Here is a 22,736-nt window from a genome sequence, read left to right as displayed (position 1 = left end):
TTGGAGGAGAAAAGCCCAGACTCAGAATAGTGTTTTATTTACTTTGTAGAAATGGAAGCAGAAAATAGTGAGGTTGATGAAAATGTTCCAACAGCAGAAGAAGCAACTGAAGCTACAGAAGGGAATGCGGGGTCAGCTGAAGACACAGTGGACATCTCCCAAACTGGCGTCTACACAGAGCATGTCTTTACAGATCCTTTGGGAGTTCAGATCCCAGAAGACCTCTCCCCAGTGTATCAGTCAAGGTATAATAATGGGTCATCAACTTAGGAAACTGGGTGAAGTGCACAAATAAAAGGAACCAAAATAATCTCAAACAGTCAAAAGATTTCCACTAATTAGTGTCACTATGGTGGATTAAAAGATACCTATTCTTGTGATAACTTCATGTATTCCCTCTCCATCATTCTCGCTGGATATTCCCCCCCATTTCTTCTGTACACCTTCCAATTTTTTAAAAAAATCTTATCTATAAAAGTATAATCATGCATCAGTCAACAATGGGGATATGTTCTGAGAAATGTGTCATTAGGTGATTTCATCATTGTGTGAACATCATAGAGTGCATTTACACAAATCTAGATGGTATGGCTTATCACACACCTAGGCCATATGGTATAGCCCATTGCTCCTAGGCTAGAAACCTGTACAGCATGTTACTGTACTGAATACTGTAGATAATTGGAACATAACAATAAGTATTTGTGTATGTAAACATGCACAAGGTACTGTAAAAATATAGTAGTATAATCTTGTGGAACCACCACCATGTATGCTGTCCATCATTTTCCAAAATGGTTTTACCAGGTGTATGACTATATATTAGTCAAAATCTTTCTGTTCATTTTCTCCTCTGGTCTGGTTTTTTTTTTTTTTTTGTACTTACTGTCTTCCGTTCTATTAGTAATTCTTTGTCATTTTAATCCCATCCCTACTCTAATTTTCACTCCAGTTATCAGCAAAATTGGCCATTGTTTAAATCTGCCATTGTACAAGTTTCCCACATGGGTGTGGATGACCTTTTTGAATTTAGTTTTCATGCAAATATTTTATTAAAAAACAATTCAGATGGTTCCAGTAGCTCATGCCTATAATCCCAGCACTTTGGGAGGCTGAGCAGGAGGATTGCTTGAGTCCAGGAGTTCAAGACCAACCTGAACAACATAGTGAGGCCCTCATCTTTACAAAAAACTTAATGATTAGCTGGGCATGGTAGCATGCACCTGTGGTCCCAGCTACTCAGGAGGCTGAGGTGGGAGGACTGCTTGAGCCCTGGGAGCTGGAGGCTACAGTGAGCCATGATGTCACCACTGCACTGCCGCCTGGGAAACAGAGCAAGACTCTGTCTCAGAAAACAAACAAACCAAAGAAAACTATTTGTTTTAGGCTCTTCCTTTAAAGGGTTGGTTAATCTAGGCCCATTTAGTGAATTATTTCATTTTCTTTCCTGCCTTTTCTAGATCTGCTCTAGAAGAAAGTCTCTTTAAACTAGATCCTTTTTAAAGTTTAATATTCTTAGTGTATAAAGTAAGAAAGATTAATTAATAACCCATTTATACCTAGTGGTCCATTATTGGAATGCTAAGCTTGTGGGAGTTATTCATATCCTACTGCTCAAGGTCATCGCTAAGGTCTGATTTTTTACAAAAAAAATTTGCAACCTCTGGCATAAATGGGTTAACATTTAATTCTTTTTTGTGTGTGTGGAGATGGAATCTCACCCTGTCACCCAGGCTGGAGTGCAGCAGTGCAATCTCAGCTCACTGCAACCTCCGCCTTCTGGGTTCAAGCGATTCTTCTGCCTCAGCCTCCCAAGTAGCTGGGATTGCAGGCATATGCCGCCACACCCTGCTAATTTGTGTATTTTTAGTAGAGATGGGGTTTCACCATGGTGGCTAGGCTGGTCTTGAACTCGTGGCCTCAAGAAATCCGCCCACCTCACCCTCCCAAAGTGCTGGGATTATAGGCGTGAGCCAGCACACCTGGCCTGAATTATTAATTTAAGAATAGGTCATGTTTGAATTTGATATCCTGGTTATTTATCTTTTACTAAATATGCCCTGACAATTCAAAGGAAAGGTTTCGTGATAGAATATTAAACATATTTCAGTTTATTAATTTATTTTAGGTAATTCTTTATATTTCTCCCTCCTTTTTGTATGTGTATATCCCTCCCTTCTCTCTCACCTGAGAAGAAACTGACAAACCCAAAATAAGAGAGAGCCGTTGTAATTGTCTGAATATTAACTGCTGTATTTCATTACCATGTCTTACTATCTTTTCTGCTCCTTGGGCTTCCTAGTTTGTTAATGTTATTTCTGGTACAATCGTTGAAATATGTGATGTAAGCTTTTGACTTTGGCTTTTCTGGAATTTTTGTGGTTTCTTTCTTTCTTTTTTTTTTTTTTTAACTAAAAGTTTAAGCCAGGTGTGATATAGTGTGTGCCTCTAGTCCCTGTTATTCAGGAGGCTGAGGTGGAAAGATCACTTGAGCCTGAGAGGTCAAGGCTGCAGTGAGCCCTGATTGTGCCACTGTACTCCAGCCTGGGTGACAGAGTGATACCCTATCTCTAAAAAATAAATAAATAATAAACAAATGAACAAAAATATAGAAGTATTCAGTCCCTGAAAACTATAACTATAGTTAAGTATACTCAGATTTCTTTCCTTTTGCCCTTCCTTTTCCAGCAATGACTCAGATGCATATAAAGATCAAATATCAGTACTGCCAAATGAACAAGACCTGGTGAGAGAAGAAGCCCAGAAAATGAGTAGTCTTTTACCAACTATGTGGCTTGGAGCTCAAAATGGCTGGTAGGTGTCAACACTTTTAACATTAGAATATGTTTATTGTTGTACTTTTGCTTTTGAAATCAGAAGATAAGTAAAATATGGTAAACAAATACCAAAAGTGTGGATTAATGCAAAGAATTTTATATATACACACAATTTGATGTTATGTTGCAACTACCACATAAACTGGACTTGCCCTGTTTCTGAAAAGTAAGCCATATGTTTCTTTGTCACAGAATGTTCCCTTTCTATAATATTCTTGGAAGAAGAGGTACGTAAATTTTAAAATCGAGGTGCTCCAGAAATAGAAGATCCTGAACAGCACAAAGACAGAGAATATTTAGTTTATGTAGGCTAGAATGTGGGCAGGAAAACAGGGATTAAACCAACATTTTGGCTGCAGGAAGGCCCAATCCCAACTTTTAGTGAATTTTTTACTAAGATAGGTAAAACCAATCACAATCTGAAAAGTCAGATGATGATAACTAGTATTATATGGTTCACTTTCCAGTTGTGTGGAGAGTTGTACACAATTGTGCATTTACAAAGGTTAAGCAAGATTACTGTTGAGCATCTCTAATCCACAATTTGAAACTCCTTGACCACTGTTATGACGCTGGCAGGTAATGCTCATTGGAGCATTTTGGATTTTTGAATTAGGAATACTCAACTGTTATGTATAATGTAAACATTCTACAATCTGAAAAAGTCAGAAATCCAAACACCTCTGGTCCCAAGCATTTCAAATAAGGGTTACTCAACCTGTAGTACGTCTCTTTCATATGAGTCCAATACTATAAAGTGAACAGTTGGCAAACTTAGCGTAACTGTCTTCCAGTAGAGCATTATGGACACTGAAGTTTGAATTTCATATAAATCTCCCCTGTCACAAAATACCCCTGATTTCCCCCACATACACATCTTTAAAAATGTAAAAACTATTCTTAGCTTGCAGGCTGGAATTAAAACAGGTGGCAGACTGGATCTGGCCTGTAGGCCATAGTTTGCCACTCCCTATGTGGGCCACTCTGTCATCCAAAAGTTATAGGTCAGTGTAGTAGAGAGGTAAGGCAATTCAAAAAAGAGTTTTGCCCAAGGACTAAGTGTGTGAAACTGACTGTGCATTGCACTAGTTCCTGCTTTTCGGTCTTCATGTTTCTCTTTGCTCAGCAGCCTATTTGTTTACCTTAGGCCTACCCTCACTCTCATTTTTCTTTTCTGACCATTGCACAAAAGCAGCAGCACCTTTTCCTAAAATTTATATGTTACTCTTCTTTCCTTCTGAATGAACTTTGCGATCATTGTTAGATATATGCAATGTCTTGATGTTCTCTATGCCTTACCAGTGTTGCCTTTGTTCTTGCAGTTTGTATGTCCATTCATCTGTAGCCCAGTGGAGGAAATGTCTCCATTCCATTAAGCTTAAAGATTCGATTCTCAGTATTGTGTAAGTTTTATTTTGGAAATTCCTCTTGTTAAAACTATGCATTTTGGTGTAAACTAGATTTTAAGACTTTGAAAGCTAATACATGTTTCATGACTAAATTAGTATCCAATTTGTTTGTTTTTTTAACCCTTTTTATGGAACTAGAGAAGTTAAGTGAGAATGAAACTGTATAATAGAAAACGAAGTAGAAAGGAAAACGTGCTTGATTGAGTCCCCACCATGCTGCAATTTCTTTAGCACTGCAGGAAATAACCAGTACCTATTAATTTATGTTTACTTTAGAATGTTCTTTATGGCTTGTGAATATGTTGACTGGGGCATTGATTTACTAGTTCTTTTCTATGTGTTCACTATCAAAAATCGGACAGTTTATCTCTGAGCCCACAGGGCTGACTCTGTTGGTTCCACTCAAGGTGCGTGTCTCTGGTCTTTGGAGTTTGTGTTGATTGTCTCTGATGAGAGGAGAAGCTTGGGCCAGAAAGTGAAACAACTGAGATACCACTCATACTGTTTATTTAGTTCAGCTGACATTTTTTCCTAGCAGGACATGCACAGTGAAGAAAGCGGTGTGTTCATTTATATTCTGGTGTCAGCTCCTTAACTCATCACAGATTGGCCCTTTGTGAGGCCCTGAACTAGTTCAGTAGCATGTGGTCCCTTCTGTATTCCTGACTGGAGAGTTCTGAACTCCCCTTTCCTGTTTGCAGACACGTGAAGGGAATCGTGTTAGTAGCCCTGGCTGATGGCACCCTTGCAATCTTTCACAGAGGAGTGGGTGAGTGGTGATGTGTATATAACATGGACACTAATTTGTTGCTTTGCAAAGCATTTTTAAGTAGATTGGTTTATGTTTTAAAGAAATGATACTCAGTAGGATAAAGAATAAATACTAACAATACACAACATCAGTAAATATATTAGTGTGTGCATGGAGGTATACATTAACAGATACCTTAGGGAAAATATGTTTACCACAATGGGCATTTTATGGTACTTTTATTTTATTTTATTTTATTTTATTTTTTGAGATGGAGTCTCACTGTGTCACCCAGGCTGGAGTGCAGTGGCGCGATCTCAGCTCACTGCAAGCTCCGCCTCCCAGGTTCACACCATTCTCCTGCCTCAGCCTCCCGAGTAGCTGTACTACAGGCGCCTGCCACCACACCCAGCTAATTTGTTTGCATTTTCTTTTTTTTTTTTTTTTTTTTTTGAGACGGAGTCTCGCTCTGTTGCCCAGGCTGGAGTGCAGTGGCGCAGTCTCGGCTCACTGCAAGCTCCACCTCCCAGGTTCACGCCATTCTCCTGCCTCAGCCTCTCCGAGTAGCTGGGACTATAGGCACCCGCCACCCCGCCCAGCTAATTTTTTGTATTTTTAGTAGAGACGGGGTTTCTCTGTGGTCTCGATCTCCTGACCTCGTGATCCGCCCGCCTCGGCCTCCCAAAGTGCTGGGATTACAAGCGTGAGCCACCACGCCCGGCCTAATTTGTTTGCATTTTCAGTAGAGACAGGGTTTCATTGTGTTAGCCAGGATGGTCTCCATCTCCTGACCTCGTGATCTGCCCGCCTTGGCTTCCCAAAGTGCTGGGATTACAGGCGTGAGCCACCGTGCCTGGCCGGTACTTTTAAATAATGTGATAGGGAGGCATTTGTTTTTCATTCATATGCTTATGCAATTCGGAGAAACTTGGTGTTTTTTTAATGTCCTATGTTTTAAAAATAATTTGTGTCCACTTAACATTTGGACTTTTTTTTAAAGAATTTTAATTGGGTAAGGTTTAATCATTTTCATGTCACCTTATTTATATTTTCCCCCTTTAAAACCATTGTTTCAGCTATAGAAGGGTGGTGGTATCAGAAACCCTACCTTGAATGAATTAAGTTGAGGGAATTTAGTATGTATTGCTCCATAACTCCTTGGTACTTGTGTCAACCAAAAATGATACATCATTTTCTACCCACTTGATTGGTGTATCTGGGAAGTATTATGAAACATAGATACCCTGAATTTGGATTTTAGAAAGGCTTTTCCCAAAATCTCCTATCTTTCTGGGCTGAGGAAATGTGGAGTAGATGACAGTTAGGTGCTTTTGTAATTGATTGGTACCTGAAAATTGCTGGTTAATGACTCCGTATCATGAAAGAGCGAGAGGGCTCCATTTTACCTTTTTCAGCTGTTTAATCTTTACAGTAAGTTATTAAGAAAGTTCCCTGGTCATTCTCATTTTATAGATGAGGAAACTGAAACACAGAGCATTTTGGTAACTTTTTCATGGCCACTCAGCTAATAAGTGGAAAAGCCTAGAAAAAAAATGAAACAATGAATGTTTTGGTAAATTGAATTTAAAATAATATTGACAGAATAAGACAAGTAAAATGCATTTAGTAAGTGTCAATGTAAAGTCCTGCATTTGAGTTCAGAAGAGCAAGATGGGGAGACATGTCTGAAGAGTGAGAATTACCTAAAGGTTGACTATAAACTCAATATGAGTTTAATGCCTTAAGCCTCAAAGACAAGGCTGGTGATAATCCTGCTCTGCTAGGCTAGATAAAGACAGCATATTCAATGGACATCAACAAAACAGAGTTAGGACAAAGGGTCTATAAACTGTGGTAGGTACAGAGCACATGCCAAAGATACTTGGTTTTGAAAAGAGAAGACATAGGGCTGTAATAAAGAAGTTTGGACTGGATTTATTCTTTTGTTTCCACCCTGCAAGACTGCAGACGAATGGGTGGTTACATACAAAAAGACAGACGTTAGCTAGGTGTGGGTAATATTTTTCAATTAAAGCTGTCTGAAAATAGAATGGCTGCTTTGTGAGGCAGTGTGCTCACAAAAGCTAACAAAGCAAAGCGAGGTTCTGGTGACTGGTTCTCCTTCATGTTTCTATTATCACTGAAAATGTAGTATGCATAATTCCTAAAGTGTTAGCAATGAGTTGCCCTCAACTTCTACCCAGGAAAATACATCAAAATGCATGTGAGTGAGACGTTATTCCCAAAATAACCTTAAGTCCATTCTAATTAGAAAAATATTATGATAAACAGATAACTTGTAACTGATTTATCATCACATCACTGCTTTTGTGACCATGTTTTAAAGGGGGTCTAGGTACTGGGTGGCAGTTTGAAGCAGATGACCTTTGAGGGTCTCTTCCAACTTTGCAGCTTATGGAATAGAAGAACCCAGGCTGCAAATAAAAGGTATACTTAGTACATGGTACTTTGAGTGCTTCCTCAATAAATTTAATTATACAACAAATAAAATGTTTCTTGTGCTGAAATTAAGTAACAGGTGGTATGCATTTACTATAACCTTTTATTTCTTTTAAAGACGGGCAGTGGGATTTGTCAAACTATCACCTCTTAGACCTTGGACGGCCTCATCATTCCATCCGTTGCATGACTGTGGTACATGACAAAGTCTGGTGTGGCTATAGGAACAAAATATATGTGGTGCAGCCAAAGGCCATGAAAATAGAGGCAAGTTATTAGCCTATGTTTTCTGTATTTAATTTGTATTATCCGAAGACTATTAGACTATAATTATTTTCAGCTTCTTTAGAAATTGTTTCTGGATCTGTATGTTTTAGGGCACTTGAGTAATGTATTTGAATATCTTAGCTTTCTGTGTTACTTAACTCTCTTGCCACTTTTGACTGTGAGGGTAGGAAGTGGCTTTTTAAAAAAGGAAAGAGGATTCATACATGAATGTTTAAATGTGTGTCTGTGTATGTATCCAGAGATATGTATGTGTTTTTGTTTGAATACATGGTTCTTTTTATGTTTAGTTATATGAGGATTGTTTGAGAAGAGGATTCCTCCCTGTCCTCCCCGTGTGTAATCCAGGCACATCCACATGTGTGTTCCAGACAGAAATAACATTGTACTAGGAATTCGCTGTAAAAATGAAAACCTCCTAACCTCCTAGCATTGTTTTCTTTTTTTTTTTTTTTTTTTCCGAGACAGAGTCTTGCTCTGTCACCCAGGCCTGGAGTGCAGTGGCATGTTCTTGGCTCACTGCAACTTCCGTCTCCCAGGTTCAAGCAATTCTCCTGCCTCAGCCTCCAAAGCAGCTGGGATTACAGGCTCCCGCCACCACAGCCGGCTAATTTTTTTTGTATTTTTAGTAGAGACGGAGTTTCACCATGTTGGCCAGGCTGGTCTCGAACTCCCAACCTCATGATCCGCCCACCTTGGCCTCCCAAAGTGCTGGGATTACAGGCATGAGCCACTGCGTCCGGCCTAGCATTGTTTTCTTACAGTTTTTTTTTTTTTTTTTTTTTTTTTTTGTCACAATACATAAATGCATTCTAATTGTTTAGGGGAAAAAAAAAACATACAGGAAATGTTAAGGTAGAAGCTCTCCTTCACCCTCCCCCAAATCACATTTCTTTCCCTAGAAGTCTCAAAGTTAACCATTTGATGTTTGTTTTTTATATCAATTCTGTCTGTCTGTCTGTCTATCTATTTATCTATCTATCTAGTTATCTTTATCTGTATATCTGTTTATATCTATCTAATTAGCTAGCTAGCTAGCTGTCTATCTGTACTGTCCATCCATCCATCCATCCATCCATCCATCCATCCATCCATCTATCCACCCACAGGTTGAATATCCCTTATTGAAAATGCTTGAGACCAGAAGTGTTTCAGATTTTGGATTTTTTTCAGATTTTGGAATATTTGCATATACATAAATAATGAAATATCTTGGGCATGGAACCCAAAGTCTAAACATAAAATTTATTTATGTTTCCTGTATACTTTATAACAGTGAAAAATATGATATACCATTAGTGCAGTAAAAAAAATACTGTGTTCAGGGTGAATTATGGTATCATATCGGTGCTTAAACACTTTCAGATTTTAAAGCATTTCAGATTTCAGATTTTTGGATTGGGAATGCTCAGCCTGTACCTCACACACATATGCAGCAGTGTGGGTTCCTTTTAGTTTAATTATATTTTGGTATTTTTGTTTGTTTGTTTTGAGACAAGGTCTCACTCTGTCACCCAGGATAGAGTGCAGGGGTGCAATCATAGCTCACTGCAGCCTCAAACTCCTAGGTTCTAGCAAGCCTCCTGCCTCAGCCTCCCAAGTAGCTGAGATCACAGGCACACACCATTATACCTGGCTAATTTTTCTTTAATTTATTTGTAGAGACGAGGTCTTGCTATGTTGCCCAGACTGGCCTCGAACTCCTGGGCTCAAGTAGTCCTCCCACCTCAGCCTCCAAAGTAGAATATAGGCATGCACCACTATTCCCAGCTGATTTTTGTATTTATAGTAGAGTTGGGGTGTCACCGTGTTTCCCAGGCTGATCTCAAACTCCTGTGCTCAAGAGATCCTCCCACCGCGGCCTCCCAAAGTGCTGGGATTATAGGTGTGAGCCACCAGCGCCCAGCCTGATTAATTATAATTGTGATCTTATTTCAACACAGTGGCTCTACAACAACACAAAATCCGGAGATAAAAATCTTTCTTTTAGGCCAGGTGCGGTGGCTCATGCTTGTAATCCCAACACTTTGGAAGGCCGAGGCAGGCAGATCACTTGAGGTCAAGAGTTTGAGACCAGCCTGGCCAACATGATGAAAGCCTGTCTCTACTAAAAATACAAAAATTATCCCGGTGTGGTGGTGTGCGCCTGTAATCCCGCTACTCAGGAGGCTGAGGAAGGAGAATCGCCTGAACCCAGGAAGGGGAGGTTGCAGTGAGCCGAGATTGCGCCATTGCACTCCAGCCTGGGCGACAAGAGTAAACACTCTGTCTCAAAAAAAAAAAAAATCTTTCTGTTGAACACTGTTACATAGTGTGGATGTGCTAATTGCTGTTATAAGGTGATATCCTAATAGTGCTCAAGTCCAATATCCTGTTCTTAGTTCTTTATTTTTTGCATTCTAGGATGAAAACAATTGTGTATATAAGAGTAATCATGTGTTTCAGATTTTATATATATGTAAAATGTGTTTCAGATTTTAATATATAATATTTGGGCTTCTCTTTTAATAGTCTGCTAACTTGTGCAAATTAGCACAGTTTTAAATATGAAATTCTATGTAGCAAAAGTAACTTTGTGATTGGACAATCTCTCCTAGAAATCTTTTGATGCACATCCCAGGAAGGAGAGCCAAGTGCGACAGCTTGCATGGGTGGGGGATGGCGTGTGGGTCTCCATTCGCTTGGATTCTACCCTCCGTCTCTATCATGCACACACTTACCAACATCTACAGGATGTGGACATTGAGCCTTATGTAAGCAAAATGTTAGGTAAGCTTCCAACGCGTTTTATCTTTGCCAATCAAAGAGGGTGTTTTATCTATCTAGTTCTTTGTTGAAATGGGGTCTTGCTTTATTGCCCAGGATGGAGTGCAGTGGCTATGCACAGGTGCAGTCATAGCACACTATAGCCTTGAACTCCTGGGCTCAAGTGATCCTCTCACCTCAGCCTCCGGAGTAGCTGGGACTGTAGGTAGGCACATGCCACCTCACCCAGTCCTTGTTTTTATTTTTAAATAGTCTAAAATGCTGGGTAGAACCAATGAATTAAGTTACCTTAGGAGTAGTGAACTTTTATCACTGAAAGTGTCAGACAGATGTTTCAATCTACCTTGTTCTTTTTTTTTTCTTTTTTTCTTCTTTTTTTCAAGACAGAGTCTCACTCTGTCTCCTAGGCTGGAGTGCAGTGGCACCATCACGGCTCACTGCAGCTTTGACTTCCTGGGCTCAAGTGATCCTCCCACCTTAGCCTCCCCAGTAGCTGGACAGGCCTGCACCATCATGCTTGGCTACTTTTTTTTTTTTCCTGTAGAAATGGGGTTTCGCTGTATTGCCCAGGCTGGCCTTAAACTCCTGGGCTCAAGTGATTGGCCCACCTCAGCCTCCCAAAGTGCTGGCGTTACAGGTATGAGCCAATGCACCTGGCCTCTTATTGTTCTTGATGGAAAGTTGGGATCATTTTGGACTCCTCTTCTCTTATTTCCCACATCTAATCTGTCACCGGGAACTGTCAAGTCTGCCTCTAAAACTGTATTAAATCAGTTACTTCTTTATCTCTACCACTATCCTTTTACCCCCAGTTCTCCTAACTGGGCTCCCTATTGCCACTCCAGTCTGTTCTCTGCCTAGTAACCAAGGTGCAGATATTACCTTGACACACCTCCACTGTTGCCTCTAGGTGAGGTGACATGACCAGGAGACCTTACGTGCTCGCACCGACCCACAGCTCAGCAGGCTCCTTCCCATTTCAGGGTCCTCACATGTGCTGCTGTTACCATCTACCTGGGAAGCTCTTCTTGGTCCCTTTTTACTTACTCAGCTTTCAGGTCATAGCCTGCCTGTCATAATCAGGAGAGACCTTCATTTAGGTCCTGTCATACTTTTTCTTCATGGGCTTGTCGTTGTTGTGATCGCACCGGTATTATGTGATTCTTGTTTGTAATCTCTCCATTACAGACCCTAAGCCCTGTGAAGATCAGGGACCATCATTGTCTTGTTCCCTGCTCTATCTTTAGCACCTGACCTAGTGTTATAATGATTATTAGGAATGTCATAAGGGATTCCTTTCATGAAAAATGATTGAACTGGATCAGTGGTTTTCAGCCATTTAGAGTTACTGCCCTGAGAAAACCTTATTTCTAGCTATGTACCTTCTCCCTATAATGTATACACATGCAAACACAAACTAATTTCAGGGATATAGTTTGACTGGAGGTTAAAGGTTCCTAGGATAGGCTGAATGGTAATTAAGCCTCCTTCTAACACTGTGATTCAGTGATCATGCCCTCAGTTCTTGTAAGTAGAACTTACGAGTACTAATGTTGTCTTTCTTAAATGTATTACCTGTTCAATAAATTTGTCTTTCAAGTCACTGAAAATAAGATCAGTTGTAAAAATTAACTTGAAATACAAAAATGCATTTATTCTCCCTAAATTATTTGTGTATAATACTTAAAATGTTTAAACTGCTTTAGAACCTAAGTATATAAATGAGGGGAAAAGTATAGATTTTGTTTACAAAGATTTTTATCTATGCAAAGAAAAGGGAAACCAGAACTTTTTCAGCTTATAAGATCAAAGGACACTTGATTTTTCTGGGTTTGTTTGTTTTTAGAGACAAAGTCTTGGTCTGTTGCACAGGCTGGAGTGCAGTGGTGGGATCACAGTTCACAGCAGCCTCAAACTCCTGCACTCCAGTGACCCTCCCACCTCAGCCTTCCACATAGCTGGGACTACAGGCGTGTGCCACCATGCCTGGCTAATTTTTGTACTTTTTTAGAGATGAGGTCTGTTGCCCAGGTTGGTCTCAAACTCCTGGGATCAAGCAGTCATCCCACCTTGACCTCCAAAATGCTGGGATCTACAGGAGTGAGCCACCGTGCCCTGCCAGTTTCACTGTTTTCTGTTGGGGTTTTTTGTTTTATGTGTTGGTTTGGTTTTACAGTTCCCTAAGTAAATCCTGTGTCACAGTTCCTGATGTACCCTATTTCCTGTGTACTTTTCTTCTAATAATGTTATGTTACCCACTTTTAGGCTTTTCTTTTTCCATTAACCCTGAATTGTCAGATAGACAATAAACCCCAATAAGAGCTTACTTCGATGTGAACCTTCAGGAAACATCCATCTAGCTCTAGTCACCTTTCCTCTTTGTTGTATCAATCCTGCTACTACTTCTTTCCTTTTTTTTTTCCTTTTTTTGTAATCCTGCTGCTTCTAAGGAACTTGGAATGTAACACACTGTCTGCTTTAGTTTCTCAATAAAGTATTCCCTCCTTTCTTTACAGGTACTGGAAAACTGGGCTTCTCTTTTGTGAGAATCACAGCTCTTATGGTGTCTTGTAATCGTTTGTGGGTGGGGACAGGAAATGGTGTCATTATCTCCATCCCATTGACAGAAAGTAAGTATATTTTTAGATAACTGCCATGGGACAAGTAGGCGAATTATAGGAAATAATTATGTCTGAAATTCAAATCTGTGTTAGTTCAGAAAGTCAGTGATGGCAAAGATCTAGCTATTGTTACTTCACTCAATGAAACTTATAAATTCTAGGAAAATAAGTTTTCATGTATCAAGACCAATACTCATAATTAAAAGTTTTTCATTGTGAAAACGTTTTCACAGTTCAGGAATCACAGTCCTATTTCATCTTTGAAATAAAAGTTAAAGTCCATTTTTCTTAAGCCTTATTATACCATTATCCAAAAACACTACCTAGCATTCATCCTAGTTTTTCGTATCTCCTTAGCAGATAGTTTAGTATATTCCATTTGTCTTATTTGAGGTTTAAAAAAAGTTGTGGAAGAAGTTTCTCAGGAGTTCAGCAAGCCTTTCCTTCTGTCTTCTATTTTAAAAGAATGTGATTTATTGTTTTTATGAATAAAATATACCTTGTGTGTTTTTCATATGATGTTCCATTACATTAATCATCCATTAAGTAAATGTTTTTCTGTTGCAAAATTCATGGCAGGGAATGGTTTAAAAGCAAATACTGTAAGTCTATAAAATACATTAATGAATATACACTTCAAAATCACCCTACCTTTTTTCAGGCCAGGGGAGGGAGAAAGACTAGAAGGTATTTCAGAAGCCTTTAAAAGAAAGCAAGGTTTCAATCCCACCTGTCTTTTCTGCAGTTACTTATAAATCATATTTAGACCTCTCCTTATATCCTAAGAGATTCCAGGATCCCCTAGAGTTCATTTCAGTTATTTGTAAGAGCTTCATTTTAGCATAGTTATTGGAACAGGATTTCTTTTTTAAAACACACACACAGAGAAATAAAGGAGAAATTTTAGCATTTAGGAAATGCAACACATTGAGTTCTTAGTGTTTTGATTCAGATTCACTAAAATTGCTTTATTATTTAAAAAAAAAATACACCACCACAAATCAGATTTTCCTTTTTGAGCAGAGATTCTATAGAAGCCTTGGGAAGAACTTTATGTATTACTTGGTATTATGCCAAGTGGGATCTTGTTATTTTCGTTAGGAGCTTTGAGCACCAGGTTTACCAGATAGAAGACGCTGAGAGTGGTGGCTCACAGTAATTCTCTCCTCCCTGTCGTGCACCTCTCCATGTCCCCTTTCCTCCTTTCTCACTTTAGCCGTAATCCTCCACCAGGGACGTTTACTGGGGCTGAGGGGTAAGTGCAGATTCTGAACCAAACTCTTCTTCCTGGCTTCTAATAGCCACTGTAAGGCTGTTACCACTCCTCTAGAATACCCTCTTGAATGTTCCTAAATGTTATCCACTTGCAGTCACTGCATCGCAGCAGGTGTCTTTTTTTTTTGTTTGTTTGTTTGTTACATGGCCACCAATCTGCTCAGCAGCTTAGTCTATTTATCATCTTTTGTTGCAGCTGAACTTTCTTTCAGACTTTGTTTGCCTTCAAGTATAAACATGAAACATCTCTTAAAGCTGTCATTAATTTACATCATTTACTCTTGTTACCGATCGTATTTCTTTCATTTACTTACTTGCCCATGGAATGGGGATGTTTTGTGAGTCTGGTCTTTTACAGTATGCAGCACACCATCAGTCTGGTATCAATAAAAGCTACTCTATTGTAGTGGCTGGATTCTTGTAAGCACAGCTTTTTACCAGCCCCCTCAAGGGAAATATTCTTACTGCGAGGGAGGAAAATCAGAAGATAAACTATAAAGAAAGACTTTATTTGCAAATATACCCATTTACTTTAAACTGTATAATGGTTAGTTTTCTAACATTGGCATTAAAAACAAAACAAGAAACAACTAAGATTCAAATTTTTTTTTAACTAACATTATTTTTTAAATGAATAGATGTGTTTAAAAAATAAGCTTACTTATTGCTAGACTGGCAAAATCCCCTACTCCATTTACTGAGGTACTCAAAAATAACTAGCATGCTGTATCTCTTTTTTTCCCAGCTTTGTCTTGAATTGGCATTGCCATCCTTGTTTTATCTCAACTGGCTGTAGCTTTTAGATAATATCATAAGGATTAACCAGTAACCTCTTACATTCATTACTATTTTCTAGGGGAAAATATTTGGTATTTGGTTTTTCTGTTGCAGCAAATAAAACCTCAGGTGTACCAGGAAATCGTCCTGGAAGTGTAATCCGTGTATATGGTGATGAAAACAGCGATAAAGTGACTCCAGGGACATTTATACCCTATTGTTCAATGGCACATGCACAGCTTTGCTTCCATGGGCACCGGGATGCTGTGAAATTCTTTGTGGCAGTTCCAGGTATGTTAGATTATTCTGATGAGATGTTCCATGTAATTGTCCCTCTTCTGTCATCTCTTGGTTCCACTACCTAATAGTCTAAGGCTAAGTACTCAAATTGCAGGTGATTTTAATATATGCGAAGGAAGTTCTGTAATGGAGGTGTGAGTAAGGTGCTATAGGGATACTTGAATGAAGTTATTTTGGAGTATCTCTCCCACCCCCAAAGACAAATTTGTTGATTTTTCTTTAGGAGACTTGCTTACTTTTGAAAAGCAGTAGTATTATTTTATCATCGTGGATTGCCAAAAATGATCTTGACCTAATAAGAGAAATCACTAGAAAGAAGCTTCTATCATCAAGGCTGCATGGAGGAAGAGAGAATGCACTCTGGTACCTTTAGCAGCTTAATAGTAAAAAGCAGTGGACTGGGAGGCCTGGGGGTCTGGGCCCTGTGTCTCTGCCACTAACCTCGAGCAAGTCACTTAACCTCAGAGACTCATTTCCTCACTCCTAGGTGGATGTGATTAATATCTGCTCTGCCTACTTCATTTGTTATGAAAATGCTACTGGGAGCTATAAAGCACCACCCAGAAAAAAGGTGGAAGTGATGATGTCCAGTGAAAAATGACAAATTATCCACTGACAATACTAAAATGATGTCACTGACCATCTGTAAGCAGGACACATGTTTTGAATTTTTTTTTTCCCATAAGAGGCAAGTTTAGGAGCTAGACGAAGTTCCAATCTGACTTTGCTCCACCAACTAACTGTGTGATGTAGTATATTAGTCAGGGTTCTCCAGAGAAACAGAACCAATAGGATGCATGTGTATATGCGTGTGAAGAGAGAGATACTATAAGAAATTGGGTCACACAATTGTGGGGACTGGCAGGTCTGAAATCTGCAGGGCAGGCTGGCAGGCTGGGGACCCCGGGAAGAGTGGATGTTGCAGTCCAAATCTGAAAGCAGTCTGGAGGCAACATTTCTCTTTCCTCGGGATCCCTCAGTCTTTTTCTTCTAAGGCTTTCAACTGGTCAGATGAGGCCCACCCACACTGTGGCGCATAATCTACTTTACTCAAAGTCTATTGTTTTAAATGTTAATCACATCTAAAAAAGACTCACAATGATATCTAGACTGGTGTTTGACCAAATATCTGGGTATCAAGCTAACACGTCAAATTACTCATCATACTTATTTTCCCAAGGGTCTTCCAAAGATTAAATGATTATATGTACATGGGGCAAGGGCTGGCATATGGTACCCTAAGCAATTACTCAGTTATTCTTAACAACAGTGATAATGAGCTTTCTGAAACCTCATTTGTACGTTTTATATATTTGTATAGTCATTTCCTTCCTAGAAATGGGATTGCTGGTAACAGTGTTTCTCTTGCTTAAAAAAAATAAAATATCACAGAGTTCCCTTTAAATCTCCTTTGTATCCCTCTCTAATCCCATTCTCGTCTCCTTTTCCTCTCCATTGGTAACCACTATCTTGAAGTCGATGCAAATCCTCTTGCCCCTGTTTTTGTATTTTTGCTGTGTTTGAATGTATTTATAAACAATGTATGATTGTTTTGTGGTTTTGGACTTTATATGTTAAATGTTGTGTTTCATATGTATGCTTCTACAACTTCTCATTTTTTGAGATTTATCAATGTTCATACATAACAATTTAGTTTATTCATTTAACTGGTATCATAACTGAATAAAAGTGCTACATTTTATTCATTCTTCTGTTTATGGACCTCTAGGCTTCTTCCCTTTCTTTTTTCACTATTAAAAACAATACTGAAGCAGACCTTCTTGTGTGCATGTGCAAGAATTTTCTGTTGGGTATAAATCTAAAAGTGGAATTAGCAACATGGTTGTTGTGAGGCCAGTTGGCCCTAAAGATTAAACCATTCTGGTTGGCCTTATCAGTAATACCACTGTGCTCTTGCTTCTGTGGTAGAACTAACTCGTCTACCAACAGAAGTCATTTCTGGCATGCTTGATTTCTTCCAAAGTATAATTGAGTAATGCATGAATGAATCCCTGTGGGGATACGTCAGGCTATCTTATCCACTTTCAATATACATTAATTTTGTTACAGTGTGTCACATTAATGACTGTCCAGCTAGCTCCTGGAGGCGCAGTCTGTGTAGTTTGACCAAAGAACAGCAGATTCTGATGAGGAAAAAAATATCCCACAATTACATCTTGCTAAGAGGGATGGCTTAGAGATTGTTCATTTGTTCATAGTGTGAATAATATTTAAAGGTTTCTATTATTTCACACTCAAGGATTCTACCTTAGAACTTAAGCTTTAGAACAAACAGCACATTTACTAGTAATTTTGTTTGCATAATCTAAATTAAAAATAACCTGTACTTTCCTTAAATATGAGAGGAAAGCCATAGATTTGAAATAGATTTGAATGTTAATTATGACTATGCAAACTCATAGGGCTTAAGTTGAAGACTTTTCTCAGTCTCTTACACAAATAAGCACATTCCTTTTCAAGGGAGAGACGTTTTTCCACTGTCTCTCAGATCAAAAGATTTAGACTATAATAGTTTGAAGCAGGTAGTCTGTGCATGGTGGCTCACACCTATAATTCCACAACTTGGAAGTCAAGGCAGGAGGATCACTTGAGCCCAGGAGTTTCAGACCAGCCTGGGCAAACATAGCAAGACTTCATTAAAAATTTTTAAGAGACCGGGCACAGTGTCTCATGCCTGTAATCCCAGCACTTTGGGAGGCCTAGGTGGGTGGATCACAAGGTCAGGAGTTCGAGACCAGCCTGATCAACATGGTGAAACCCCATCTCTACTAAAATACAAAAATTAGCCAGGTGTGGTGGCGGCACCTGTAATCGCAACTACTCGGGAGGCTGAGGCAAGAGAATCGTTTGAACCCCAGAGGCGGGGTTGCAGTGAGCCGAGATTGCGCCATTGCACTCCAACCTGGGCAACAAGAGTGAAACTCTGTCTCAAAAATAAAAAATAAATAAATAAAGTAGTTTGGGCTGGGTGCGGTGGCTCACGCCTGTAATCCCAGCACTATGGGAGGCTGAGGCAGGCAGATCATGAGGTCAGGAGATTGAGACCATCCTGGCTAACATGGTGAAACCCTGTCTCTACTGAAAATACAAAAAGTTAGCCCGGCATGGTTGCACACGCCTGTAGTCCCAGCCACTCAGGAGGCTGAGGCAGGTGAATCGCTTGAACCCGGGAGGTGGAGGTTGCAGTGAGCCAAGATTGTGCCACTGCACTCCAGCCTGGGCGACAGAGCAAGACTCCATCTCAAAAAAAAAAAAAGTGGTTTGAAGCAGGCAGCTAAGACCCACCTTGCCATGCATATATCTCATATTGGATTTGGGGCCTATTCCTGCTTTGTTACAAAATTGCTTTACTTAGATTTTCAAATTGGTTTTTGTTTGTTTATTTATTTTTTAGAGACAAGGTCTTGCTCTGTTGCCTAGGCTGGAGTACAGTGGCACATCACAGCTTACTGCAACCTTGAACTCCTGGGCTCAAGTGATCTTTCTGCCTCAGCCTCCCAAGAAGCCAGGACTACAGGCGTACACCACCATTCCCGGCTAACTTTTTTTGTACAGATAAGGCCTTACTATATTTGCCAGGCTGGTCCCAATCTCCTGGCCTCAAGTGATTCTCCCACTTCGGCCTCTCAAAGGCGTGAGCCACTATGCCTGGCCTCAAATCGGGTTCTTAAAACCTTCATGTAAATGTTTTCTGATCATGCAGAGCCTTCTAGCTTCCCCAGTATTTGGTTATTAGAATATATTTACCTTTTTGTTTAACTCTAAAAATATTAAAAAAAAAAAAAAAAAAACAGCCTCCCTTCTGTGATAAGTAGTATTCACTTTTGTTTCTGTATAAAACAGGTCAAGTCATCAGCCCACAAAGTAGCAGTAGTGGCACGGAACTGACAGGTGACAAAGCAGGGCCATCTGCACAGGAGCCTGGTAGTCAGACGCCCTTGAAGTCTATGCTTGTCATCAGTGGAGGAGAGGGCTACATCGACTTCCGAATGGGTATGTCATTGGTTCTGGGTGCTCAGTTTGCACTGTGTGCTATGACTTGGGCTTTCTCCCAAAGTAAGTAAGAAACCACTCTGATAATGATTTATAAGAGGTTCTCTTTGAGCTCTTTACATACGAAAGGATTTTGTGGGTTTTTGTTTTTTGTTTTTTTCCTTTTGGTATTTCTTTTTTTTTTTTTTTTTGAGATGAAGTCTCACTCTGTCACCCAGGCTGGAGTGCAGTTGCATGATCTCAGCTCACTGCAGTCTCTGCCTCCAGGTTCAAGTGATTCTCCTGCCTCAGCCTCCCAGGTAGCTGGAATTACAGACATGCACCACCACACCTGGCTAGTTTTTGTATTTTTAGTAGAGACAAGGTTTCACCATGTTGGCCAGGCTATTCTCAAACTCCTGAGCTCAAGTGATCCGTGTGCCTCGGCCTCCCAGCTGGGACTACAAGCCCGAGCCACTGCATCCAGCCCTTGGTATTTCTTCTCATACCAAAATGTATTTGTTTGAAAGGAGCATTAGAAATAGCAGGATGTGGTCAATGTGAAGTTTTATGTGAAAAGCATAAGATTTAAGGTCAGAAGGCCTTGGACAAGTCATTCAACCTCTTAGAGCCTCAGTTTTCTAACTGGCAAAATGGAGAAATAAAAATATTTCTTAAACAACTTCATTTGTTCATTTTCTCACCTAACAAACATTAATTGAGCACCTACTGTGTACCTGTCATTCTTAAACTGGAGATGCAGAAACAAATCAGACAAAGCCTTCGTCTAATAGATTATAGAACAGTGCAGAGATAGAGACATGTTAATAAATTAAAATGTTACTGATGCTCTGGTGGTGAGTAGTCAGTTCTTTCCAAGGGTAGGGAGAGAAGGAAGTCAAGAAGTGATGCTTGAGGTGACTCAGCACTGCATAGTCTTAGTGTAAAGGGTCAGGTTGGGGAATGGGGTGGGGAGGACCAGGGATTGGCACTCCGAGGTAAGAGGATAGCTTGGCCAAAGGTTTAGAGATATGAAACCATCTTAATGGAAGAAAAGCTATTTTAAAATGACAAGAGTGTGGAGTAGAAGAAAGTATGAATTTCTTGTCAAAAGGGAGGGAGGGACTGGAGTATGGGAGGCCTTTACATACCAGATTAAGAAGATTGTACTTTATCTTTCAAGCAAAAGGGAACTACAGGAGCAATGTGATTAGAGTTGTGTGAAGGATGGACTGGAGGTTCAAGACTAGACCTAGGGAAATGAGTTGGGAACAAGTGAATGCCCAAGAAAGGTAGTAACAGTGGAACAGATAAGAAGCATGATGGGAATGTGGGGAAGGAGGGAGTGGGCCACAGAGCTCAGGACTGTCAACAGGAGAAGCAGGTCTGGAGGGAGGGAAAGAGGAGTCCAGTGCTGATCTTGTTGATCTTGAAGAGCATAGTGGTGATTTAGGTGGGACATTTCCACTGGGCTTCTGAATATACAGGTCCTCTATCTTAGGAGGGAGGGATTTGGGGGCTGTCATCATGGAGTGGTATTAAAAGCTATGAGGGTTGGTGAGTTCACCCAAGGAGCTAAAAAGAAAAGGTTCCAGTGGCTAAACCCAGTCTCTAATAAAAATACAAAAATTAGCTGAGCGTGATGCCGTGTACCTGTAATCCCAGCTATTCAGGAGGCTGAGGCAGGAGAATCGCTTGAACCCGGGAGGTGGAGGTTGCAGTGAGCCGAGATCACACCACTGCACTCCAGCCTGGGCGACAGAGTGAGACTCCATCTCAAAAAAAGAAAAGAAAGAAAAAGGAAAGGTTCCAGGATAGAACCCTGAATTCATACTCCATTTAAAGATCATTAGAGCTTATGGAGGGATCTGAGAAGGAATGGCCAGAGAGGTACAAAGAAAACATGGAGAACTGATGCTCGTGAAAGAGTAGTGCTTTGTAAATTGTAAGACACTGTACAAATATAAGTTTATTTGCTATAATTTTTCTTTTTTGAGACAAGTCTCACACTCTGTCACTTAGGCTGGAGTGCAGTGGCACAATCTTGGCTCACTGCAACCTCCACCTCCCAGGTTCAAGTGATTCTCATGCCTCAGCCTCCCGAATAGCTGGGATTTCAGGCATGTGCCACCACGCCTCGTTAATTTTTGTATTTTTAGTAGAGACGGGATTTCACCATGTTGGCCAGGCTGGTCTTGAACTCCTGGCCTCAAACAGTCCACCTGCCTCAGCCTCCCAAAGTGCTGGGATTACAGGCGTGAGGCACCACACCCAGCTTATTTGCTATAAATAAATTGATCCCTTGGACTCGCCTAAAATCTCAGTGCTTTAAAAAGTTCCCAGACATAAGGCACTAGGTAGTTTGAGAGAATGTAATAATGTAGATCAGTAACAAATACTTTAGATATGAAATCTGTAAAGGAATAAAAAAAGTTAGGGTCATTTAAATGACAATGTGACAAATGTGATTAGTGTCACCAATATCTGATGCAAAAAGTTTGTTGACACTTGTAAGAGGGGAAGACTGTTAGTGTTAACTTTAGAAATTGATTCCAGGGATGTCAGCAGGAATGGAGTCATTTCAAAGTGTTTTGAATAATTGACTATTGTTGAATTCCCTTTTATGAGAGGAATTGTTAGGGACTCCACTTGGCTGGGGTGATTTTTGTAACTTTGTCTTGGAGTGCAGTATGACAGTTGGAACCGTACTGAGGAGTTTGTTAATAAAATCTCTATGTGGTTTTTCCATTTCCACTAAAAATTCCTTCCATTGTGGATCCTGAAAATAGAACAAAAATTGCTTAACCAGGTTTGGCAGTATCTCTAGTTATTTCCAGCCTGAAAAACAGACTTGCCTTTAGCATAGGCTAATTTTAATAGTGAATATACTGTTGTAAAAAATCGAATTTGATCTTTTTTTGGGGGTCCATTTCCTTTTTCATTTCCTGTAATATTTTAACAGTGAGAAATTGATTCTAACAGTCCCATATTTTTAATGATTTAAATTTAAAACTTAGGCTGTAGAGACCCTAGCAGACAGGATAATTTTCTTACAGGTAAAATCTTCAAAACAACTCAGAAAAGAAATGCCGGCCGGGCGCGGTGGCTCACGCTTGTAATCCCAGCACTTTGGGAGGCCGAGGCGGGCGGATCACGAGGTCAGGAGATCGAGACCACGGTGAAACCCCGTCTCTACTAAAAAATACAAAAAATTAGCCGGGCGTGGTGGCAGGCGCCTGTAGTCCCAGCTACTCAGAGAGGC

General features: G+C 40.0%; 1 protein-coding gene across 13 annotated transcripts in view; it reads left to right on the top strand.

Annotated features, from left to right (window-relative positions):
- SPAG9 (sperm associated antigen 9) overlaps positions 1 to 22,736 on the top strand; it is a 158,948-nt gene that overhangs the window by 130,597 nt on the left and 5,615 nt on the right. For 7 of the 13 annotated variants that reach the window (XM_055257400.2, XM_055257398.2, XM_055257396.2 and 4 more), the window contains 10 exons: positions 50 to 245; positions 2,689 to 2,814; positions 4,160 to 4,240; positions 4,948 to 5,015; positions 7,576 to 7,724; positions 10,340 to 10,511; positions 13,025 to 13,138; positions 14,346 to 14,384; positions 15,296 to 15,472; positions 19,346 to 19,495. In XM_055257400.2, coding sequence (XP_055113375.1) covers positions 50 to 245; positions 2,689 to 2,814; positions 4,160 to 4,240; positions 4,948 to 5,015; positions 7,576 to 7,724; positions 10,340 to 10,511; positions 13,025 to 13,138; positions 14,346 to 14,384; positions 15,296 to 15,472; positions 19,346 to 19,495 — 1,272 coding nt within the window. The remainder of the gene's footprint in view (positions 1 to 49; positions 246 to 2,688; positions 2,815 to 4,159; positions 4,241 to 4,947; positions 5,016 to 7,575; positions 7,725 to 10,339; positions 10,512 to 13,024; positions 13,139 to 14,345; positions 14,385 to 15,295; positions 15,473 to 19,345; positions 19,496 to 22,736) is intronic. The other 6 variants (XM_055257402.2, XM_055257401.2, XM_055257399.2 and 3 more) reach the window with 1 other exon arrangement.

The sequence above is a fragment of the Symphalangus syndactylus genome, chromosome 20 (genome assembly GCF_028878055.3).
Source record: "Symphalangus syndactylus isolate Jambi chromosome 20, NHGRI_mSymSyn1-v2.1_pri, whole genome shotgun sequence".
NCBI classification, from domain to species: Eukaryota; Metazoa; Chordata; class Mammalia; order Primates; family Hylobatidae; genus Symphalangus; species Symphalangus syndactylus.
The sequence above is the reverse complement of the archived record's forward strand: the minus strand, read 5'-3'. Positions and strand labels throughout refer to the sequence as shown.